The 20,781-nt window shown below is 42.6% G+C and overlaps 1 protein-coding gene across 2 annotated transcripts in view; it reads right to left on the bottom strand.

Annotated features, from left to right (window-relative positions):
• Nucleotides 1–20,781, bottom strand: part of RNF128 (ring finger protein 128) — an 86,061-nt gene that overhangs the window by 6,149 nt on the left and 59,131 nt on the right. For both annotated transcript variants that reach the window (XM_033945883.1, XM_033945882.1), the window contains exons 4-6: nt 10,128–10,210; nt 8,606–8,702; nt 5,810–5,981 (exon numbers count right to left, since the gene is read on the bottom strand). In XM_033945883.1, the coding sequence (XP_033801774.1) occupies nt 5,810–5,981; nt 8,606–8,702; nt 10,128–10,210 (352 nt within the window). The remainder of the gene's footprint in view (nt 1–5,809; nt 5,982–8,605; nt 8,703–10,127; nt 10,211–20,781) is intronic.

The following is a 20,781-nucleotide window of genomic DNA, read 5'->3' as shown; positions in this document are numbered from 1 at the left end:
TTAAGGGAAAAAACTGGGAGAACAAGTGACTGATTGAGATGAAACTAACAACTTTTGCTAGAAACTTTGGATGCGTGCATAGAACCACTTTATCATGGTGAAAAACTGTGAAAGGTGGATCAGCCACCAACGCTGCAACTTACTGACCCTCCTGGCAGAAAGTGAGCGAGATAAGAAAGACAACTTTCCAGGTAAGAAACTTGAGATGAGCCGTGGCCACTGGCTCAAATGGTGGCCTCATCAATCTGGAAAGAACTAAACCGCTTCGAACTTCACGGGATAGCGGTATATAAGAAATAAATTATTATTATTACATTAAGGTCCCAGACTACAGGAGGAGGTTTGGGAGGTGGTTTCACATTGAAAAGTCCTTTATGAATCTGGAGACCAAAGGATGAGCAATAAGAGGTTTTCCCTCAACTGGCATGTGAAAAGCTGAAATAGCATTGAGATGGACTCTAATAGATGTAGATCTGAGTTCAGAGTCAGACAGATGAAGTAGATAATCCAATTCTAATTCCACTGACAAGGATGTTGGATCATGATGATGGAGACACCAGGAAGAAAATCAAGTCCACTTTTGTTGATAACATTGTTGAGTGGCTGGCTTCCTGGAGGCGTCAATAATATTGTGGACAGGCTGAGAGATGTAATTCATATAGATTCAGCCCAAGAGAAACCAAGCTGTCAGGTGTAACGATTGCAGGTTGGGATGTAGAAGCAATCTGTGTTTCTGAGTAAGCACAGTAGGAAAGATTGGTAGAGGAATTGGCTGCCTGAATTGCTGAGTTGAAGTAGAAAGGAGAACCAATGCTGCCTCGGCCATCGAGGGGCAATGAGAATCATGATGGCTGACTCTCGTTTGAGTTTGAATGGAGTCTTTAACAGGAGAGGAGTTGGAGGGAATGCATATAGAAACAGGCCCGTCCAATCTAGGAGAAACACATCAGCTTCCAGACGGTGAGGAGAGTAAAGTCTGAAGCAAAACTGGGGCAACTTGTGATTGTGATGAGTTGCAAATAAGTCCACCCGAGGAGTGCCCCATTGAGCGAAGTGAACTGCGGAAGCCATGTGACCCAGGAGAACCATCATGCGCCTCGCAGAGATGGTGTGCACTTTCAACATCTGTTGACAGAGGATGAGAAGAGTGTTCAGGCACTCTTAAGTTGTAGTGGCGCTCGCTGGCTGGTGGGAGTGCTATAATGCAGTAATGGAATGGATAGTGTGCAAGACGTGTTTGTGGAGTATTTTGTAGATTTTTTCTACATATAACGCCTGCTTTTTGTATGGTTCGGGGTAAATCTAGTTAGAAACATATGCGTTAGTTAAGGCCATGCCCAATAGAAGCATACAAAAAGTTGGTTAATAAACAATCTAAATATAGATTGCAATTAAGGCCAGAAAAACACTATAGATAAGGAAAAGCATAATATTTTCTTTATGTATTTTGCTATTAAGCCAGATCATAGGGGAAAATCAGGATATACATGACACACTTATAGAGGTATTAAGAACTCCATTTTGTTTTTTGTCTTTCTGTGTGTCTTCTCCTGGGGTAAACCATATTGAAGTTTTCCCGCTTAAAAAAGGCCTGGGATTCTAGTGTTCTTTGTTTGGACTGCCATGTCCAGTGAGAATATCAGAAACCTCATGGCTTAAGTATTAACAGATGGTCCTGGCATTTCTATGCTGGGTAGAGAATAATTTTTTTTTAATATGTTTTAAAGAATTCTGAGATGTGAATGAAATACCAGTGTGCTTGTCTATGGATGTTTGGGGCCCCGAATGTGCGATGTGTGGAATGCAGGATGTGTGATAGAATGATTTGTATTTAATTTTAAATGTTTTACATATATAAGGTTCAAGAAACTTTAAGTGAGCCTAAGAGCAACATTTGGAGTTAGTTAGGAAAAGAGTGGACTGGTTACCATGGAAACCCTCTAGAGGCCTAGCAAAGGTCAGCTAGGTTGATCTCCAGCATAGAAAGGGGGGTCTGGGGTTTTTCTGTTCATGTGTGTTAGTGAAACTTGAAGCTGTTAGTTTTTAAAGCATGGGTTCTGCAAATACAGAAAGGCTGTTTGATTTAAACTTTTTGAGTATGACAAAGTGTATATTGGGTATATTATAAATGTTTTATGGATATTCAGAAATTGATGTAAACAAAAATATGATTTGTAAAACTTTTCTATGTTAAAAGGAATTTCTTTGTACAAACCTAAGGACAGCCTCTGTTGGCTGATTGGCTGACAAGTGTGATGTCATACTGGTCAGTGTGAAGGTATAAAAGGAACGCACCAGTATAGACTCTGAGATCATATTTGCCAGGAGAGATGTATTTTGACATGCCTGATGTTATATGATTCTCCATCACACATATGCCTTCTGAGACAAGAATGTAAGATTAAAATTAATAAATAATAATATTGGACTGGTAATATATGTGCAATTGCCATTATTCCTAAACACTTAGGAGTGAGGTTGGCACAGTGCACTAATCACTCTGGAGGGAGGAACACCCTCATTAGAGTAGTATCGAGGACAGCCCCAATGAACTGAAGACATTGAGTCGGAATTAGGTGAGATTTGGGAAAATTGACTTCAAATCCCAAAACTTGTAGGAATGGTCTGAGATGTTGCTAGAGGCACCTCCTAAAATGACACAGCTTTGATCAACTAGTCGTCTAGGTAAGGAAAGACTAAGACCTTGGGATTGGAGAAATGCTATCACAACAATCAGGCACTTCATGAAGACTCTGGGAGAAGATACCAGGCCAAAAGAAAGAACCTTGTATTGTAATGACGTCCATTCACTTGAAAATGAAGGTACTTGCAGGAAGCCTGATGAATTGGTATATGCGTGTAGGCTTCTTTGACATCCAGAGAGCATAGCCAGTCGTTCTGATCCAGAAATGGATAAAGAAGGGCAAGAGAGAGCATCCAAAACTTCTCTTTGACTAGAAATTTGTTGAGATCTCCGAGATCTAGAACAGGTCGTATATCTCCCGTCTTTTTCGGGATTAAAAAATATCGGCAGTAGAGTCCCTGACTCTGCTGAGACAAAGGAACCTTTTTGATGGCATTGGAAAGGAAGAGGGATTGAATCTCCTGAATGAGAGGAGAAGATTGTGCTGGGTCTGAAACAGACTCTCTTGGAGGATGATCCGGAGGTAGGGTATGAAAATTGAGAGCATACCCCTGATGAATTGATGTCTAGAACCCAGAGCTCTGTGATGATGAGCTCCCAACGATTTATGTAATGTTGAAGCTGCCCTCCGATTGGCTGAGGTAGCGGTTGGAGAATAGGAACTGTGGCTATGCTCCTGAGAAACATGTCAAAAAGGCTGTGTTGGCTTTTGTTGAGCAGCCTGTTTAGGTTGCTGACATGGTTGCTGCTTTTGTTTCCTAGGCTGAGAAGGAGCAGGAGGAGCAGGCTTAGCCGAGAAGCTGACTTGAAAGTACGGGGCACTTGAGACTTCTTCTTTGGTTTAACCAAAGTGTCCCATCTGGTCTCAGCTTTGTCTTAGAAATTGTGAAACTTATTCAGACCTGTCTTTGAAGTTAAGAAATATTTTAGCAATTACTGACCTGTGCGAAGGTGAGGGGAAGGGAGGAAGATGGGCCTGGGGTGGAGCTGGGAGAGCTGTTTGGACCTTGGTCTGGCACTGAGAGTAGCAAAGCCAAGTAAGTGGGAGCGAGTCCTTGTATAATGCACGGGGATAGAAGAATAAGACAGATCTATTAACTAGCTCCTAAAACTAATTTTAAAAAATCACAACAGTAAAATCAAACTATTTTTAAAAAGTGCCATAGCGCTGTGCAAAAAAAACTTTGCATAAGATTAAGAGGAATTATATGCGGTACTTGGAGATACCCCCCAGGAAAGAAACTGGGCCTCTTCTCCCTTGAAAAGAGGAGGCAGAGGGGACATGATAGAAACATTCAAGATAATGAAGAGAATAGACTTAGTAGATAGAGGCAGGTTGTTCACCCTCTCCAAGGTAGAGAGAATGAGAGGGCACTCTCTAAAGTTAAAAGGCGATCAATTCTGTACAAACGTAAGTAAGTTCTTCTTCACCCAGAGAGTGATGGAAAACTGGAACGCTCTTCCAGAGGCTGTTATAGGGGAAACCCCCTCCAGAGATTCAAGATAACGTTAGACAGGTTCCTGCTGAACCAGAACGTATGCAGGTAAAGCTAGTCTCAGTTAGGACACTGGTCTTTGACCTAAGGGCCACTGCGTGAGCGGACTACTGGGCACGATGGACCACTGGTCTTACCCAGCAGCAGCAATTCTTATGTTCTTATGAAATGATAAATAGCAATAAACATTATTCAATAATTAATAGTTTAAAATATTAATAAGCTAAATTAAAGAATTAATACCACCTGCTAATCTACCTTTAGCAGTAATTCATAAAAGTTGATAGAATATGAATTATTAAAAGGAACTAACATCCATGATAAATTAACAGCCTAGTAATAACAAATAGAATATTACATGCATATATGCATATTTAATCTTGATCTGACCTTGCTGTTTCTGAGATACAGTCCGTAGAGGTCTGCCTGGCACTGGTTTTATTTCCCAACAACTGGAGTTACAGTTGAAGCCTACTCCATCCCAACCAGATCTGTCTAGCCATAATCGAGGCACTGACCATAGAAGTCTGCCTGGCACTAGCCTTATTCATATAACTACTGAGTTGTTCTCTAAGCACCACTAAATTTGATTCCATTCTATTTCCTCAATAGAAATCCTTTGTGTTTCTTCCATGCATTTTTTAATTCCATTACTGTTTTCATCTCTACTACCTCCACTAGAGGAGTGAACGAATACAACAGCACTATTCAAAAAGTGGACAGGAAAGCCTTTTTTGCTCCAGGTAGAGCTTCTACATGCTCTGCACTAGTGCTACTCGATTCGAATTGGTTCACCAATTCACTTCGGGTGAATCGATTTGAATCGGTTCAAAACAAAAAAAATCAGCTTCCCGATTCGCCTGACCCTCCCCCTCGCTTCCTAAAGCAGGAGCGGCAGCGCTGCTCTTGCTGGCTGGCTGCACCAGCACCTGCTTTAGAGGGGGAGGGGGGAATGTCAGTCGGGAAGTGCTGCTGTTGTCATCCCCCTCCCCCCAGCATCCGGCTTCCACGCCCCTGGCCTCCCCACACTCTTTACCTTTGAGAAACAGCCTGCAACAAGATCGCGGTGCTAGCGATCTTTGTACTGCTTCGGAGCCGTTTCCTCCATCACGGTCCCGCCCCCCTCCTCTGACATCAGAGGAGGGGCGGGACCACAACAATATGTCAGATTTGAAATATGTATCCTGCCAGAGCTAGTGTTAGACTGCAAACGTGAGCTAGGATTTAACAGAGAGGAAAGTCTTTTTTGTTTATTTTGTTTACACCACAGTGACAGTGTGGTTAGGAGAAGGCAAAGGGGCTGAAGAGGTTATAAAATAAACCCACGAGGATGTTTGGAAAAAAAACAAAACACCCAATTGGGCAGGAAAATCGTATCGAATCACCAATTCAACAGGCTGAATCGAATCAAAATTTTTTTTCCTGAATCGGGCAGCACTACTCTGCATATTCCCCTTCCCCCACCTGTTTTTTCCTTTAAATCAGCAACATCCAACTGTCAAAGGAGATAATATAATTTCCTCTAGGACTACAGCCCAAAATGTCAACAAATCAATTTTAGTCTGATATACATGTTACATTAAGTATAGAATTCATCCCCCCCTTATGTTCTGTGGAATGTATTTTACTAAGTATCATGAGGCTGTTAAATATCAGTTTGCATACATACTTGCTGCAGAAGCTTCCTCTTGTTCATTTGCCACACGCTCATCTGCTTCTTGAACCGAAGCATAACCAGATGATGGAGTCCCACTTCGGCTATCTTCCTCTGTATGCTGGAATGCACTAGATGGCACAGTAGACACTGATGTTTGTGAAAGAGTGCCATCTTCTATATCTACCTTTAAACAATTAAGCAAAAGGTTATGTGAAAATCTGATCACATTAGAGCAAGGGCTCAATTAAGTAACATTAACTGCACAATGTCATCCCTATCTGGCTTTAGTTGTGGGTATTATTCTTCAAAGAGAGAGATTCTTCTATCAAAAAAATATATTCTATAGAGTAACAAATAAATAATTAATAAATAGTGCTTAGTGATAGCCAATAAGAACTCCAAAGCATAAGGACACGGGCCTCTGCCAGTTCAGGCTTGTATACATCATACACTCCTCCCTTCCTACCACTAAACAGCTAAAGTTCTAAAAGACTAAAGCTCTAAATGAAATTCGAACAAGGGGGTTTCTTATCTCTGCTGGAGTTGTCATAAGGTCCCGGGCCTCTGCTGCTAATCCAAAAAGTGCTCAGTGCTCATCCAAACACTTTTGTTTTTTTCTTTTTGAATTGTTTGGATGAGCACAAAGCACTTTTTGGATTTGGAGCACTTATGACAACTCCAGCAAAGATAAGTAGCCCCCCTTGTTCGAATTTCATTTAGAGCTTTAGACTTTTAGAACTTTAGCTGTTTAGTGGTAGGAAGGGAGGAGTGCTATGATGTATACAAGCCTGAACTGGCAGAGGCCCGTGTCCTTATGCTTTGGAGTTCTTATTGGCTATCACTGAGCACTATTTAGTAATTATTTATTTGTTACTCTATATAATATATTTTTTGATAGAAGATTCTCTCTTTTTGAAGAAGAATAATTTTTTTAGAGGATTCATAGTTATAATATTTACTACTCCAATTGAAATTAGTGTTTAGTTGTGGGTAAACATGCATAAATTGGTACTTGCCCACTAACTTTCTCTCAGAGTCCCTCAAGGCCAATCCAGATGTGTGGGTTTGTGTTGTTCTGCCAGCAGGTAGAGCCTGAGAACTACTAAACTATGATATCATTTCTTAAGAACCCTATTTCAATTCCCTGGAAGTCATTAATAAAGTAGCACAGCAAAGGTAATTCAAAGGAAAAAATACTCCCCTAAGAACTAATTAACTACTCAATAGAATTAAAGGATATTGCCCTCCAAACTAAAGATCAAACAGGAACGAAAAAACAAGCCAAATTGAAGTCTATGCTTCAGGAGACAGTAAACAAACTGATGTTAAGAACCACAGCTGAGTTCTGGACTGGTATGGAAAGAAAATTAGCAGATAAGCAGATCAATTTACCCTTCTTATTTTTCCACCAGACCAGTCCAGAAATTCCAAATCTGTACTTACCGAGAGTGGAACACCAAATCCCTGTTAACATTTCTAGACTCTAGAACACCCAGACCTTTTGGCTCCGAGCACTGTTGCAAAAGATTCTACATTTTAGCATATCATTTGGCATTATCGAGAAAACTCTCTAGACTCCTAAAGCAGGCCCGTTTGGTCAAAACATGTACATGTTGAGTCATTGAGTTATTGGATGAATAAAGCCATTTGAACCACTGGATGAATAAAAGGACATTTTCATAACAGCTTGTGTTCACCAGTCTCATTAGGACAATTCCACTCCTTATTTTGGATATTTGTGTTTGTGGTTTTGTTTCCCCTGTTTTTTCCTAAGATGAAAGGATGACATCACTTTAGGAAGGAAAGATGGAACCAATCTTAAGTATAACCTTTTCCTTGTTAAATGGTCCCCTATGGGACAATCAATGCCTGCAATCAAATTCGCCTAGTCAAACAAGTTCCTATCTGGTCGCACCTGAACTGAAATCACTCAGCCTGTGCTATACACACTAGTGGACGAACCTGGGGTGAGCTAGCGCCCAATCCCAGAGCCCCAATCTGACTTGCAAGCTGTCTAGGGGGGCTTACTGCAGAGCAGGGAAACTCCTAGAAGCAGACGTTCTCCATCAGCCTGCGATCTCCCTCCACAAGGACGTCCCTGCAAGGAACCTACACAGCACGAGGGCAAAACCACGAAAAGAAAATACTGCTAAAACACCAAAAGAAACATGAGCAGAAAAGATAAGCTCCTATAGGCTGGCTTGTAGGACGACAAGACTGGTGTCAAAGGGGCATGCTATCAGAGGGAGGAGTTAAGTCTTCAATCATCTGAGGCTTCCTACAGTTCCTGGCAGAAAGGGATGCACAACCCACTGGTCCCAGAATAAAGGGGGATTGTACAAGAATTTCATTTACTCTCCTGTTTATGTTAGTCAGCATCTACAGTTAAGGCACCGATAATGAATAAATGCACACTCCTTTCATTCACTGTAGCTTGCTGTTAATATTCCTAGTGTCAAAAATATAACTTGTACCTTTGTTATCTTTACAACACTAAGGGATTAAGAAGTTTGTATTTCTAAGAAAAACATTTTGGTGTATTTTCAAAGCATTTAGACTTACAAAGTTCCATAGTAACCTATGTAATTTTGTGAATCTAAGGTCCTCTTTTACTAAGGTGCGCTAACCAATTAGCGCGCACTAAACGCAACGCGTGCATGTTAGTCTATGGATGTGTTAGTGTTTAGCGCACACTAATCGGTTAGCGCACCTTAGTAAAAGAGGGTGTAAGTGCTTTGAAAATGAGCCCAAAAGGGTACCCAAAAGATGATTTAGGAAAAAATGGGTACCATGATGCAGCAAACTTACTTCAACTCCTAAAACTTTGAGAATGTCACATTTGCACATGGGACAAGTCCTGTGTTCTAGCAGCCAGGGGTCAATACAGGTCTTGTGGAAAAAATGGCTATAGAAAATAAAAAGAATAGTATGCATTAAAGAGCAGAAAAAGAGAAATTCTCCATTGCAGATTAGTATTATCGAGTCAATAAACAGATACTAGCAAAAACTGTTGAATATCTCGAGAGACTACGGGAACTCCCCACAGCCATTTCCTAATGGTTATCTGCACGGGGCAGGAGCGTAGGAAGATCGCTCCTGCCCCGAAAAACAGCTAGACCACCAGGTAAGGCCGGGATGCTGGGGGAAGGCGGAAGGGAGGTGGGGGTGGGTCAGAGCCAGATATTCACGGTTTTTCGCCATTCGCGGTCCAGCTCTGCCCCTATCCCCCACGAATAACGAGGGAGAAGTGTAGTTACTAAATCAATAACTGTGATATCTTTTGCACATTGATGATTTCACTAAGACTGATGCAAAGTGACACACAAGTTGACATTCATTTACTGTCATGGGCTACATTCTTCAACAAGACACTTTCCTTCCAAGCAGGATCTGGAACAATACTCTAAGCCCCTGATTCTGCAAAGTGTGTCCCGATTGTAGGCATCTGTAGGCATCCTACAGCTGTCTAATCAGCCAATCGGGAGGCACGTTTATAAAAAAAAAAATGCTCCCCAGGCAGGCCGCCTATATTGAAGGCACCTCCTGGAGCCTAGGGAGGCTCGCAAGCCCACCTAAGGATAGGCGATAGCCTTAGGTGAACCTAGTCAGTCCCACGCGTCTCCCTAGCAGAGTGGGAGATGCTTACAATGTAGGCTAGCAAAATGCTGGCCCACATGGTAAGTAGATGCGGCCGCTATACTTAATCGTGGCAAAGAATCTCCCTGCTGCAATTAGTATAGTGGCTATGGCCGCTAAGTCTCCTCTCCCCAACCCCCCCCTGATGATTGCCGGCAGGAAAGTACGCAACCCTTACTGCTGGTAGGCCCCACCCCACCCCCGATAATCGCGGCAGGAGGGTGCCCAACCCCTCTTGCCGACAGAACCCACCCGCCCCCCCAAAGATCGCCGGCAGGAGGGTGCCCAACCCCTCCTGTCGGACACCCCTCAATGACCCCCCCATACAAAATATCCATATGCTGTCTGGCAAAATATAGGTGCCTACTTTCATCAAATATTCACATTTTTGCTGCCTTAAACTAGATGTCTGGTTATAACATTGCCCTCAATGCCATGTATATCATATCTATGCAAACCAGTATAGGCCAATAAGTCATAATATTGCAAAGTGGAGAGGGACATCCATGACCAAGAATGGTCCACATCTACCACAATGCTAGAAATTGGAAGGAATAATTCGACAAAAACATTATTTCTTGCTATTTCTACAATCATTCCTTAGTTGGGGGGGGAGGGAGGAACTAATTTCTACACATTCAAACACAAGATTATGAGAAACAAAAAAGTGTTCATTTAATAGAGGAATACATACTTGCATGTTAAAATGCGCACCACATCATTGGGTTTGTAAACCTCAATGCACACCGCACAGCTGTCTCCATCTGGACCAAGCTCCTATGAAAGAGGGAAACATGAAAATCTTGGGTTAGTTTGGCCATGTGATTTCACTAATGAGAAGCAAAGAAACCCATGAAAATCAAATTTAAAATGTGCTGAAATCAAATTGGGGGGGGGGGGGGGATTAAGCCCCTCAAAGCTATACAAGAGTATGAATATTCAAAGACTTTTGGAGGCCAGGCACAAAGAATTATACAGTAGTTCATCAGCTCAACACTGATAATACAATTAAGAAAACCAAAGTAATTGTGAGGGGCAGTATCTTTCTACAGTATTGTGTCCAAAAAACTCTTTGGGATAATTTCAACTTTGAGCAAGACAGCAAGATAAAGAAAGCCTTTTTAGTGCCTGAAAACTACAAAATGTAAATATAATGTTGTGCATCAGATTCACATGGAATTTACAGTAGACTCAGTTATCCAGCACCCATGTAATTTCTGGTTTAGTCTCCCTTCCCACCTTACTCTCTTCCACTCCCTATCATCCCCACCAACACTTCTAGGCCCAGCATCTCTTCCTCCCGAGTCTGGATCATTTTCTATCCCTCCCCTCCAACTTATGAATCCAGCATCCATTCATCTCCACTCCCCTTCACCTTGCTAGACTCTCCCCCCCTCACACACTTCTGGTCCACCTCCACTCCTTCCCCGGGTCTGCCCTCTCCCTCCGCATGAGTCTGGCCTCCTGGACCTCTATCACTTACTCAAAGCAGTAGCGGTCCTGACCTCCCCCCCCCCCTCACTCCCCTGAAGCAGCAATCGGTCAGCAGGCTGCTCACGGCCATCCCCAGCAGGGCCTTTCCTCTGCTGTATCAGAAGTGACACAGCAAAGGAAAAGCCCCGTGGGCCTGTTTATAACGCTGCCTCTGCTGACCGGCTGCTGCTTCAGGTAGATGAGGAAGTGAAAGAGGGAGGAGAGATGTCAGGGGAGGGGGGGCTGCCACTGATGCTTTGGGGGCAGGAGGGAGGAAGGTTTGTTTGTGGCTGCTGCTGATGCTCTGGGGGCTGTCAGGAGCACAAAAACGATTTTGGAGGTTGTCGGTCAGGAGAGCAGAAGAAAATTTTTGTTTTTTTGCGAGCAAATTGTTTTGCCAGTTGGTTGAGAGTGCTGGTTAGTTGGATACCGGTTAACTGGGATTCTACTTTATATAGAAACTGGTAAAATCATGTTTACAGCCCCTGCATTCAAAGGAACTAAATTTTGTTTCCTTTTTCTGTAATTACCTAAATCTAAATTGCTCAAGGTGGTTTAAAAAACAAAAAAAAACAAACCAACCATACTTGTTAATTTCCTTTCCTTTAGCCCTGCTGTACCATCCTGGGTTGCATTCCCTTCCTACCAGTAGATGGAGATAGAGAAACTGACTTTTCCAAGTGACATCATTGGTATACAAACTGATGCTCTGTGGAAAACTGCAATATGCCTCTGCCATACCACTGGAAAGTCCCACATGATGCCATATCCATGCCCCTTCAAACCACTGCAGCCTTAATTAACAAAAAAAATTTCCCCTGAACCACCACTACAGAGAAGTAAACAACGTGAGTCCCTTGAACTCAAGTCTTCCATGGATAATCACTGGATAGTGCAGCATGATTAAAGGGATGAAAATCAAAGGGAATGACTAAATTTCACCTTCCATAATGTCCAACTATACCATCCTGAACAACTGGGATATACCCAAGCAGGAACTCACTGGGAATGGAAAGACAAAATTCCCTGAAAGTTCTGCCAAAGTCTGGTAAGCACATTCAGCCTGTAATGCTTTACAAAACAATGGAGTGAAGACCAGGTTGCTGCTCCACAGATACCCTCCAGCAAAACCACTTAGACCTCCACCCAAAACTGCAGGCAGGAATGCACATGTTTGTTTCTACAAATATAATTGGCCTTAATGGCTGCCTTTATCCAGTGTGCAATGAATGCGTTAGACACCACCTGGCTTTTTTGGGGGCCATGGAAAAGGACAAATAATGAAAGACAAAAGGCATTTTTCTCCTGTAAGTACTAGAACAGAACTCTGGAAATATAGCTTGTGCAGCCCCCTGGCCCCACAAGTCTATATCCTGATCCAAAAAGGAGGGCAAGCAGACTCCCCCCCCCCCACCCGACTCATGTAAAAGGGAAAATCACCTTCGAAAGGAATGAAGGAACAGTGCAGATGGGCACAAGTCCTCCGAGGAGAAGGGTCCTGAAAGGACAGGCTCTGATATTCTCCTGAGTGAAGTAATAGCCACCAGGAAGAACATCCTCAAGGTGAGATCAATGAACTCAGAAGCCCTCAGAGGCTCAAAAAGAACATTTACTGTAACAGGTGTTATCCGAGGACAGCAGGCAGATATTCTCATATATGGGTGACGTCATCCATGGTGCCCGGTACAGACAGTCTGAAAATGAACTGTCACTTTAAATTTTTTTTAAGCGCTCATGACTATCCGCACCATGCATGGACAACTGCTTTCCTATCTGAAGCGGCTCGAGGTACCTCAATTCCATAAGCAAGCTAAGAAGCCAACCGGGTAGGAGGGTGGGATGTGAGAATATCTGCCTGCTGTCCCCTGATAACCTGTTACAGTAAGTAACTGTGCTTTATCCTAGGACAAGCAGGCAGCATATTTTCACAAAAGAGACTTCCTAGCTTACCACAGTGGGATGGAGAGAGAGTTGGCCATTAAGAAAATAAATTCTGTAATAATAATAAATAATAATAATTTATTCTTATATACCGCCAAAGCTGTAGAAGTTCGAGGCGGTTTACAGCAAGAAGCGCTGGACAATCAGCGAAGAGGTTGCAGTCAAAGTCAGTGAAGAGGTTACAATCAAAGTCAGCAAAATCAGCGAAGAGGTTACAATCAAAGACAGCAATACATAATGAAGGAATACTGTTTGGCTGAAGTGGCCATCCCGTCTGGAATAGGATTCCAGACAGTAATGAGAGGTGAACCGAGGACCAAGTAGCTGCTTTGCAAATTTCATCAATGGGAGTAGAATGCAATAATGTAACTGAAGTTGCCATAGCTCGGACCTTATATGCTGTTACACGACCCCCGAGTTGTAGTTCAGCCTGAGCATAGCAAAATGAAATACAGGCCGCCAGCCATGTGGAAATAGTTCTTTTGGATATAGGGTGGCCCAATCTGTTAGGATCATAGGAGATGAACAGTTGAGGAGATGTTCTGTGAGACTGAGTCCTTTGCAAGTAATAAGCCAAGGATTGTTTGCAGACCAAGGTATGAAGAGCTGTTGCACCAGGATGAGAATTAGGTTTTGGAAAGAAAACTGGAATCACAATCTATTGATTGAAGTGAAAATCTGTGACCGCTTTTGGTAAGAATTTAGGATGGGTGCATAGGCCTATATGGTGGAATACCATAAAGGGTGGGTCCCACACCAACATCAGAAGCTCACGTGACATGCAGAAGTTATGGAAATTAAAAATGCCACTGGTGAAGTGAGAAATTTAAAATGAGCAGAAGACATTGGCTCAAATGGAGGCTACATCCAGTTAGTGAGGTGGCTTAAAAGGTGGTTTGATATTGAAAAGGCCTGCCATAAACCTGGAAACAAGAGGATGCGCAGCCAGAGATTTATTGTTGACCTGAACATGGAAAGCACCAATAGTTGGATAAGTGAAGAAAATATTCTAACATTGAAGATATGGAGGAGGATGAAGCATCAAAATGCTGAAGATCACACCATGCTGAAAACCATGTCCACTTCTGTTGGTAGCACTGCCACGTGGAAGGTTCTGAATGCAGCTAAAATGACTAACAGGATCAGAGAGACCAGCATCTGTTGAGGTCAAGCTGAAAGGTAGCAATCCGAGTTAGAGGAGATGGAAAGATCTGCAGGGTTATTGGATCTTTGACCGTGAACTGAAGTAGAAAGGAAAACCGAGGAGCTCTTGAGAGAGCGGGTTCAGCATTTTAAGTATGAGAGGAATTAGAGGAAACTGATAGAGGAACTTGTCCCTCCCATTGAGAAAAAAAGTATCTGCCTCCGGACGATGTCTGAGCTGGATCCTCCGATGTTGAAGTCGATGTCAAAGCTTTCCAATGTCAAAGGCTGAGAATATCTGGCGATGTCCATGGTCGCACCGAACAACTGCTCCTGCTAAGCTCGACAGGTTTTAACAGAGCGTGATTTGAAGAGGAACACCAAGCCCCGATGTTGAGTTCAGGGTCTAAACTCTGAAGACACCAGTTATGAGGGTCGGCTACAGAAATAAACCGCTAGCACAAACCGCCGTTCTCCAAACCTGTCAAAGGTTTTGACATGGACGGGAAAAAATTAACTCGGTGAGTTAAACTGAATTTTGAAGCACGAAACCCACAGAGGAACCTTCCTCCCCCCCCTCTCCAGAGTAAACGGGGAAAAAAGAAAATAAAGTCCTTTCATTAAACAAGTGATTAGATAGAAAAGAAAAATAAATGAAAGAAAATTATGTGAAGCAGGAAGTCAATACCGACTTAACCAGTGAGGCTATTCTTATATTCCAGACTTCTTTGCTCCGCGGAAAACAGAAAGGGTGGTAGATGCGTGGAACAGTCTCCTGGAAGAAGTGTTGGAGACAGAGACTGTGTCTGAACTTAAGAAGGCATGGGATAGGCACGTGGTTACTGTGGATGGGCAGACTAGATGGGCCATTTGGCCTTTATCTGCCATCATATTTCTATGGCTATTTCTTCTCCCTTAGATTAGCTCATATTTGGTTAATATACTCTCGCTTTATGTTTTGAATACCAGCTAACATTCCTTTCTTTTTCATATTTCCTTATTGGAGAAGATAATCTCCATTATTCTTTTTTTTCCTCCATTTTGGCTCTCTTTATAGTGGTCTCAGACAAGCACTGATATTTAATTATTTGTATGAAAACTTGTTTTCCTTCAAAATTTTCAATGATGTTATTGTCTTTCAATTTCAAGTGTAAACCTGTGTATTTTCTTTTGAAATTTTCAAAAAAAAAAAAAAAAAAAAAAAAAGTGGCTCCTGAAAGCTCCTTAAGTATCAGATTCAAATTTCAAGTGGGAAAAGATGGTTGAACTGGAGGCTACAGATGAGTGACACATTTGTGTGTGAAGTTCTACTAAATGGTATACTTTGAAATAAAGTTTGGTGGCAATCTTAGTGTCTTTTCTGACTTAACATAACCATTCCAAAATCTAAAAAATTCCAAAATTCAAAATATACCTGGTCCCAAGGATTTCAGATAAAGGATTGTGTACCTGTACTAAATATTGATGAGGAGATTCACAATAAGCCAACCTACTAGGTTATATAGCACTAGGATGGTACAGTATATCTGTCGTATTTCCAGCCAAGGCTGGAGGGTTCTAGTGAATTCTGGATAGTACCCAATATGGTCTGTACTAGTGCTGCCAGATTCAGGAAAAAATATTTTGATTCGATTCAGCCTATTGAATCAATTCGATTTTCCTGCACAATTGGGTGTTTTTTTCCAAATATCCTGGTGAGTTTATTTTATAGCCTCTTCACCCCCTTTTCCCTCTCCTACCCACACTGGTGCTGTGATGTAAACAAAATAAACAAACAAAAAAGACTTTTCTTCTCTCTGTTAAATCCTAGCTCATGCTCACCAGCTCTGGCAAGATACAAAATTCAAATCTAACACATTATAATCACAAAACAGAAAATAATATTTTTTTTTACCTTTTGTTTTCTGGTCATTTTTCAAATCATGTTGGTCCCAGGCTCTGCAACAAATGTCTTCTGATAACTTGCTTGCCAGGGTCTCTTGCCCATTTGTCGTTTTCTTCTTTTTCTGTGGTAACAATCCATCTTCCATTTCTGTCCTCTCCTTCCATTTCCCTTCCCTGGAGGTCTGGAATCTTTCCTTTTTTTTGCCTCTATTCCCATAGCTGCAGCGATAGCCCCACCATCCCCAGATCTACCATCTCTCCCTCCTTCTCCACCAGCTCTCCATTTCTCTTTCTAACTACCCTCCTACCTCCTATCTCTATCCCACCCCACACCATCCAACTTCTCTTACTTTGTTCCCTCCCTCCCTAAATCCTACTGTCCACCATCTCTCTCCCTCTCCTGTTTTTAGATCCATTATTTCTTCTATCTCTCCCCCATCTCCCCTCTCTATGATCTTCCCTCCTCCACCAAGTTCATTTCTCCCATCCATCTTCTCCTCATCTCTCCCTCTCCCCCAAGTCCATCTCCCCTCCATGATCTCCCTCAAGTCTATTTCCCCCTCCACCAAGTTCATTTCTCCCATCCATCTTCTCCTTATCTCTCCTCCAGTCCACCAACTCCCCCAAGTCCATATCCCCTTCTCCCTCCATCTACCTTTATTTTGACGTTATGTGTTGCTGGTGGCGGTAGTTATTTAGCGATGTACTCCTGCCACCACTCCTTGCGTCTTCTCTCCACTGCGGCCCGCCCTCAGTGAAAACTTCCTGTTTCCACTTGGGCGGCCAAATGGAGAGAAGACACCAGGAATAGCGGCAGGGTAGTGAATTGCATTCGCTACTGCCGCTTTTGCCTGGCCAGAGAGGAGAAATACTAATGCCCAGGAAGGAGAGCGCCTTGCTGCCGCCAATCTGCACATAAGAGACCCGTTCAGGATTTCCCTCTGCCACTGGAGTCCTTGCTTTGATGTAACTTCTGGTTTTGCATCAGAAGCAAGGACTCCGGTGGCAGATGGAAAGTCCGAACGGGTCTCTAGCAAGGAGGCCGACAAATCGGTAAGTCTGGTTTTCTTCAAAAACAAATCGATTCGCCCGAAGTGAATCGGTGACTCGATGCAAATCGGGCAGCACTAGTCTGTACTGTACAACCAAAGATAGTAGCCCAGGGCAATAGCTTCTTGATAAATCACACACTCCTTCATGGGGAAGCACGCATTTCAAATCTACTAAGAACCAGATTAACCCATTTAATTCTGGCCACCAGAAACTGCAGAGTACTGTAGGAAATAGGCTGTTTGCCTACCAGTTTTAAGGATTCAGAGTGCATATGAGTCAAGTTTCACCACAACTTAGGAAGTTACAGAACAAAGTGTCTACAATTTTGAAAAGCAGATTTCTGGTTGAGGGTTTTTAAATAATATTTTGGTCTTAGCCATGAAAACTATTTCTGTATAATTACTTTCTTGAAGCTATCCATTTTTAATCTCACCTGAATCGTTAACATGGGAACCTGACAGATCAAGTATTTAACTGTTCTGAACTCAGAAATGGGACAATCTCGAACAAGGACACAGGGAGCAACAGAAATCAATACCTGAGCTTGTAATTCACAAGGGAACCTGATGTCGTCAAGCACATCTAATGAGAATAAGCTCCTCCAGCAACCCAGAGCCTAACAATCCCTCCAGGGCTACTTTTAACATTGTGCACTTTCATGATACTGAAGATGCATGCAATCAGCTCTAACATTTCAGAAAGCTTATGAAAGCCAGCATTAAAAATACCCCCCCCCCCCAAAAAAAAAAAAAAAAAAGAAAAAAAAAAAAGTTTCAGCGTTTGATTTCAGAAGCCTAGGTAGGCACAAATAATTTCATTATTTAGGAAAACAATTTTTTTCCCTTTTAGTCAATGTTGTCAGTGACCCAGACTGCAACCCCCTCACAAAAAGCCCAAACATTATTCTACTGGTTACCTATGCAACAAAGAGTGCAGTTTAAGATTGTTGTGATTATACATCAGACATTGTATCATGCTTCCCCCAAAGATCTTATAAGAATTCTTTGAGATCTATAAACCGAGAAGAGAACTTAGAGATGCAAATGTGATGAAATTAAGTTTGGAGGAGGGTAGAATGTCAATTATACATGCTAGGATTGGAGCATCAATGATATCTGTGGCTGGCATAGACCTATGGAATGCCTTGCCCAGTATCCTGCTGTTTTGTATGGGGAGGATGAATTTTAAGAAAATGCTGAAAATTCAATTATTTGCCAATGCCTTCTTATGCTAAGGTATATTTCAGTTGGTAAATCGCCTTTTAGAATTTTTTTTGACAGAAATGTATGATTTAAAGCTTGCTTGTATTTCTGAATTGATTGAATTTGTGCTCTATCCCTGTTTATAACAGGGACGATTAATGATGTTGTTTAGACATGTCTATGTTATATGTGATGATCGTAGAGAAACAAGATACAGTGGAACCTTGGTTTATGAGCATAATTTGTTCCAGAAGTATGCTCGTAAACCAAATTGCTCGTATATCAAAGCGAGTTTCCCCATAGGAAGTAAGGGAAACTCGCTTTGATTTGTTCCAACTCCTTCCCCCCCCAAGGCTAGCAGCGCTGCTCCATCCCCTCCCCCTTGAGGCCACCAACTCTGCTCCATACCCCCCCCCCGCGAACCGGCATCCTCCCCCCACTCACGTCGCCCCCTTCCCCCGCGATCCTACATCCCCCCCCGAGCACCACAACGACATTGCTTACTCCAATTGGGCACCGGCACAAGCACCAATGCACAGGAAGTGCCGGTGCCCGAAGATCCTCCCTCTTCTGGCCTGGGCTGGGTGGTGCGACAGAGATCCTCCCTCTTCCCTGTGCTGGGCTGGACTGGGCTTTGAGCATTTGCACATGCTCAAAGCCTTCTGGTCTCGCTCTCTCCGAGATTCTGAATCTGAGAATCTCGGAGAGAGCGAGATCAGAAGGCTTTGAGCATGCGTAAATGCTCAAAGCCCAGTCCAGCCCAGCACAGGGAAGAGGGAGGATCTCCGTTGCACCACCCAGCCCAGCCCAGGCGAGGATCTTCGGGCACCGGCACCTCCTGTGCATTGGGTGCTGGTGCCGGTGCCCAATTGGGGTAAGCGATGTCGTTGCGGCGCTCGGAGGGGGGGGGATGCCAGATCGCTGTGGGGGATGCCGGATCGCGAGGGTGTGGCACTCGTAAACCGAGTCAAATTCGGTTTCCGAGGCGCCAATTTTGCGAATGTTTTGCTCGTCTTGCAAAACACTCGCAAACCTGTGCACTTGTAAACCAAGGTTTGACTGTATTATGTATGTAATATGGAAACCTCACAGTTGTATGCGGTATATAAATTTTTAAATATAAATATTTCTCTTTTGATAGGGTGACTTAGGTCATTAAAAAAGTCCAAGCCAATATCAGAATGAGGCCAATGACAATACTTGTCAAATATATAAAACCTAGATTTTTTTGCCTAACACTAGAGGGTTAGAACTAAAGACATAACAACAAAGAAAATCCATGCTGAGTCAGTCCATGGTCTATCAAGCCAAGCATCTTGTCGCTGAGTGTGGCCAGTCTGGGTCACAAGCTACGCTTCTCAACTATTTATTGGAGGCATGCCTGATCAAGTTTTCAGAATATGGCAATGAATTATGACCGAGGTGTATTTATATGCAATAGATAACCAGTACATGCAACTTAATCTCATGAACATACATTGTGGTAATCCTGATAACCCAATTGGCTTGGGAGAGGTGTTGAAAAGCAGAGTTAATGAAAAGATTTAACATATCAAGACCTACCCACCATTGCTGATCTATTCTGATGAGAGCAGCAAGGAGGATGTAACATGTAGGTCCCAAATTCACTATTTCATTTCACACAACAGTGATAGCAAATGAGTTTCTACTAATCTTGATCCAATGACACTGTTCCACCAGCAAGACTGCTCCATATTTTTAAGAGAAAAGAGGGGGTAGAAAAAGATGGAGGTTAGGAATTTAGATGACTACCATAGGGATGTTGAGGTCTGACCCAGAATGGAGGACCAAAATTCCCAGATCTACAGCTTTTAGAAAGTAAAATGTAGAAATCGTTTCCTTTGAACATCTTCTGCAGTTCATTGGATACAATGCTGTGGCTCTCAACAGTTCTTTGAAGACCGAAGCTAATTGTGGTTTTAAAGATCGCTAAAACCTACATGTACTTCCATCCTTTCCAAAAAAAGTGTTATACATTCATTACCAATATCTTGGAAGCCAGACAAGCTAGCTAGTCCTTCAGAAAGACTTGGGGGAAGCCACTGCTTGCCCTGGATCGGTTGCATGGAATGTTGCTACTCTGGGGTTTTGCCAGGTACTAGTGACCTGGATTGGCCACCGTGAGGAAGGGCTACTGGGCTTGATGGACCATTGGTCTGACCCAATAATGCTATTCTTATGTTCAAACTAAGGGCTCCTTTTACTAAGGTGCACTAGTGGTTTTAGCGCGCGCTACAATGCCATGCATGCTAAATGCTAACACCTCCATAGAGCTTGCATTAGTATTTTTCGTTTAGCGCAGGATTTGCGTGCGCTAAAACTGCTAGCGCACCTTAGTAAAAGGAGCCCTAAGAGCCATACTAATGGGTCTAATTTTTTATTTTATTTTAAATTCTTTCCCTTCTGATACCAATGTTAAAATTCTTCAGAAAAATCAGATCCATTTGGTTTGTTTTTTCGTTGCTATCTATATACAGTATACCAGTGGTTCCCAACCCTGTCCTGGAGGAACAACAGGCCAATTGGGTTTTCAGGCTAGCCCTAATGAATATGCATGAAGCAAATTTGCATGCCTATCACTTCCATCATATGCAAATCTCTCTCATGCATATTCATTAGGGCTAGCCTGAA

This window comes from Geotrypetes seraphini, chromosome 5, assembly GCF_902459505.1.
Source record: "Geotrypetes seraphini chromosome 5, aGeoSer1.1, whole genome shotgun sequence".
NCBI classification, from domain to species: domain Eukaryota; kingdom Metazoa; phylum Chordata; class Amphibia; order Gymnophiona; family Dermophiidae; genus Geotrypetes; species Geotrypetes seraphini.
The sequence above is the reverse complement of the archived record's forward strand: the minus strand, read 5'-3'. Positions and strand labels throughout refer to the sequence as shown.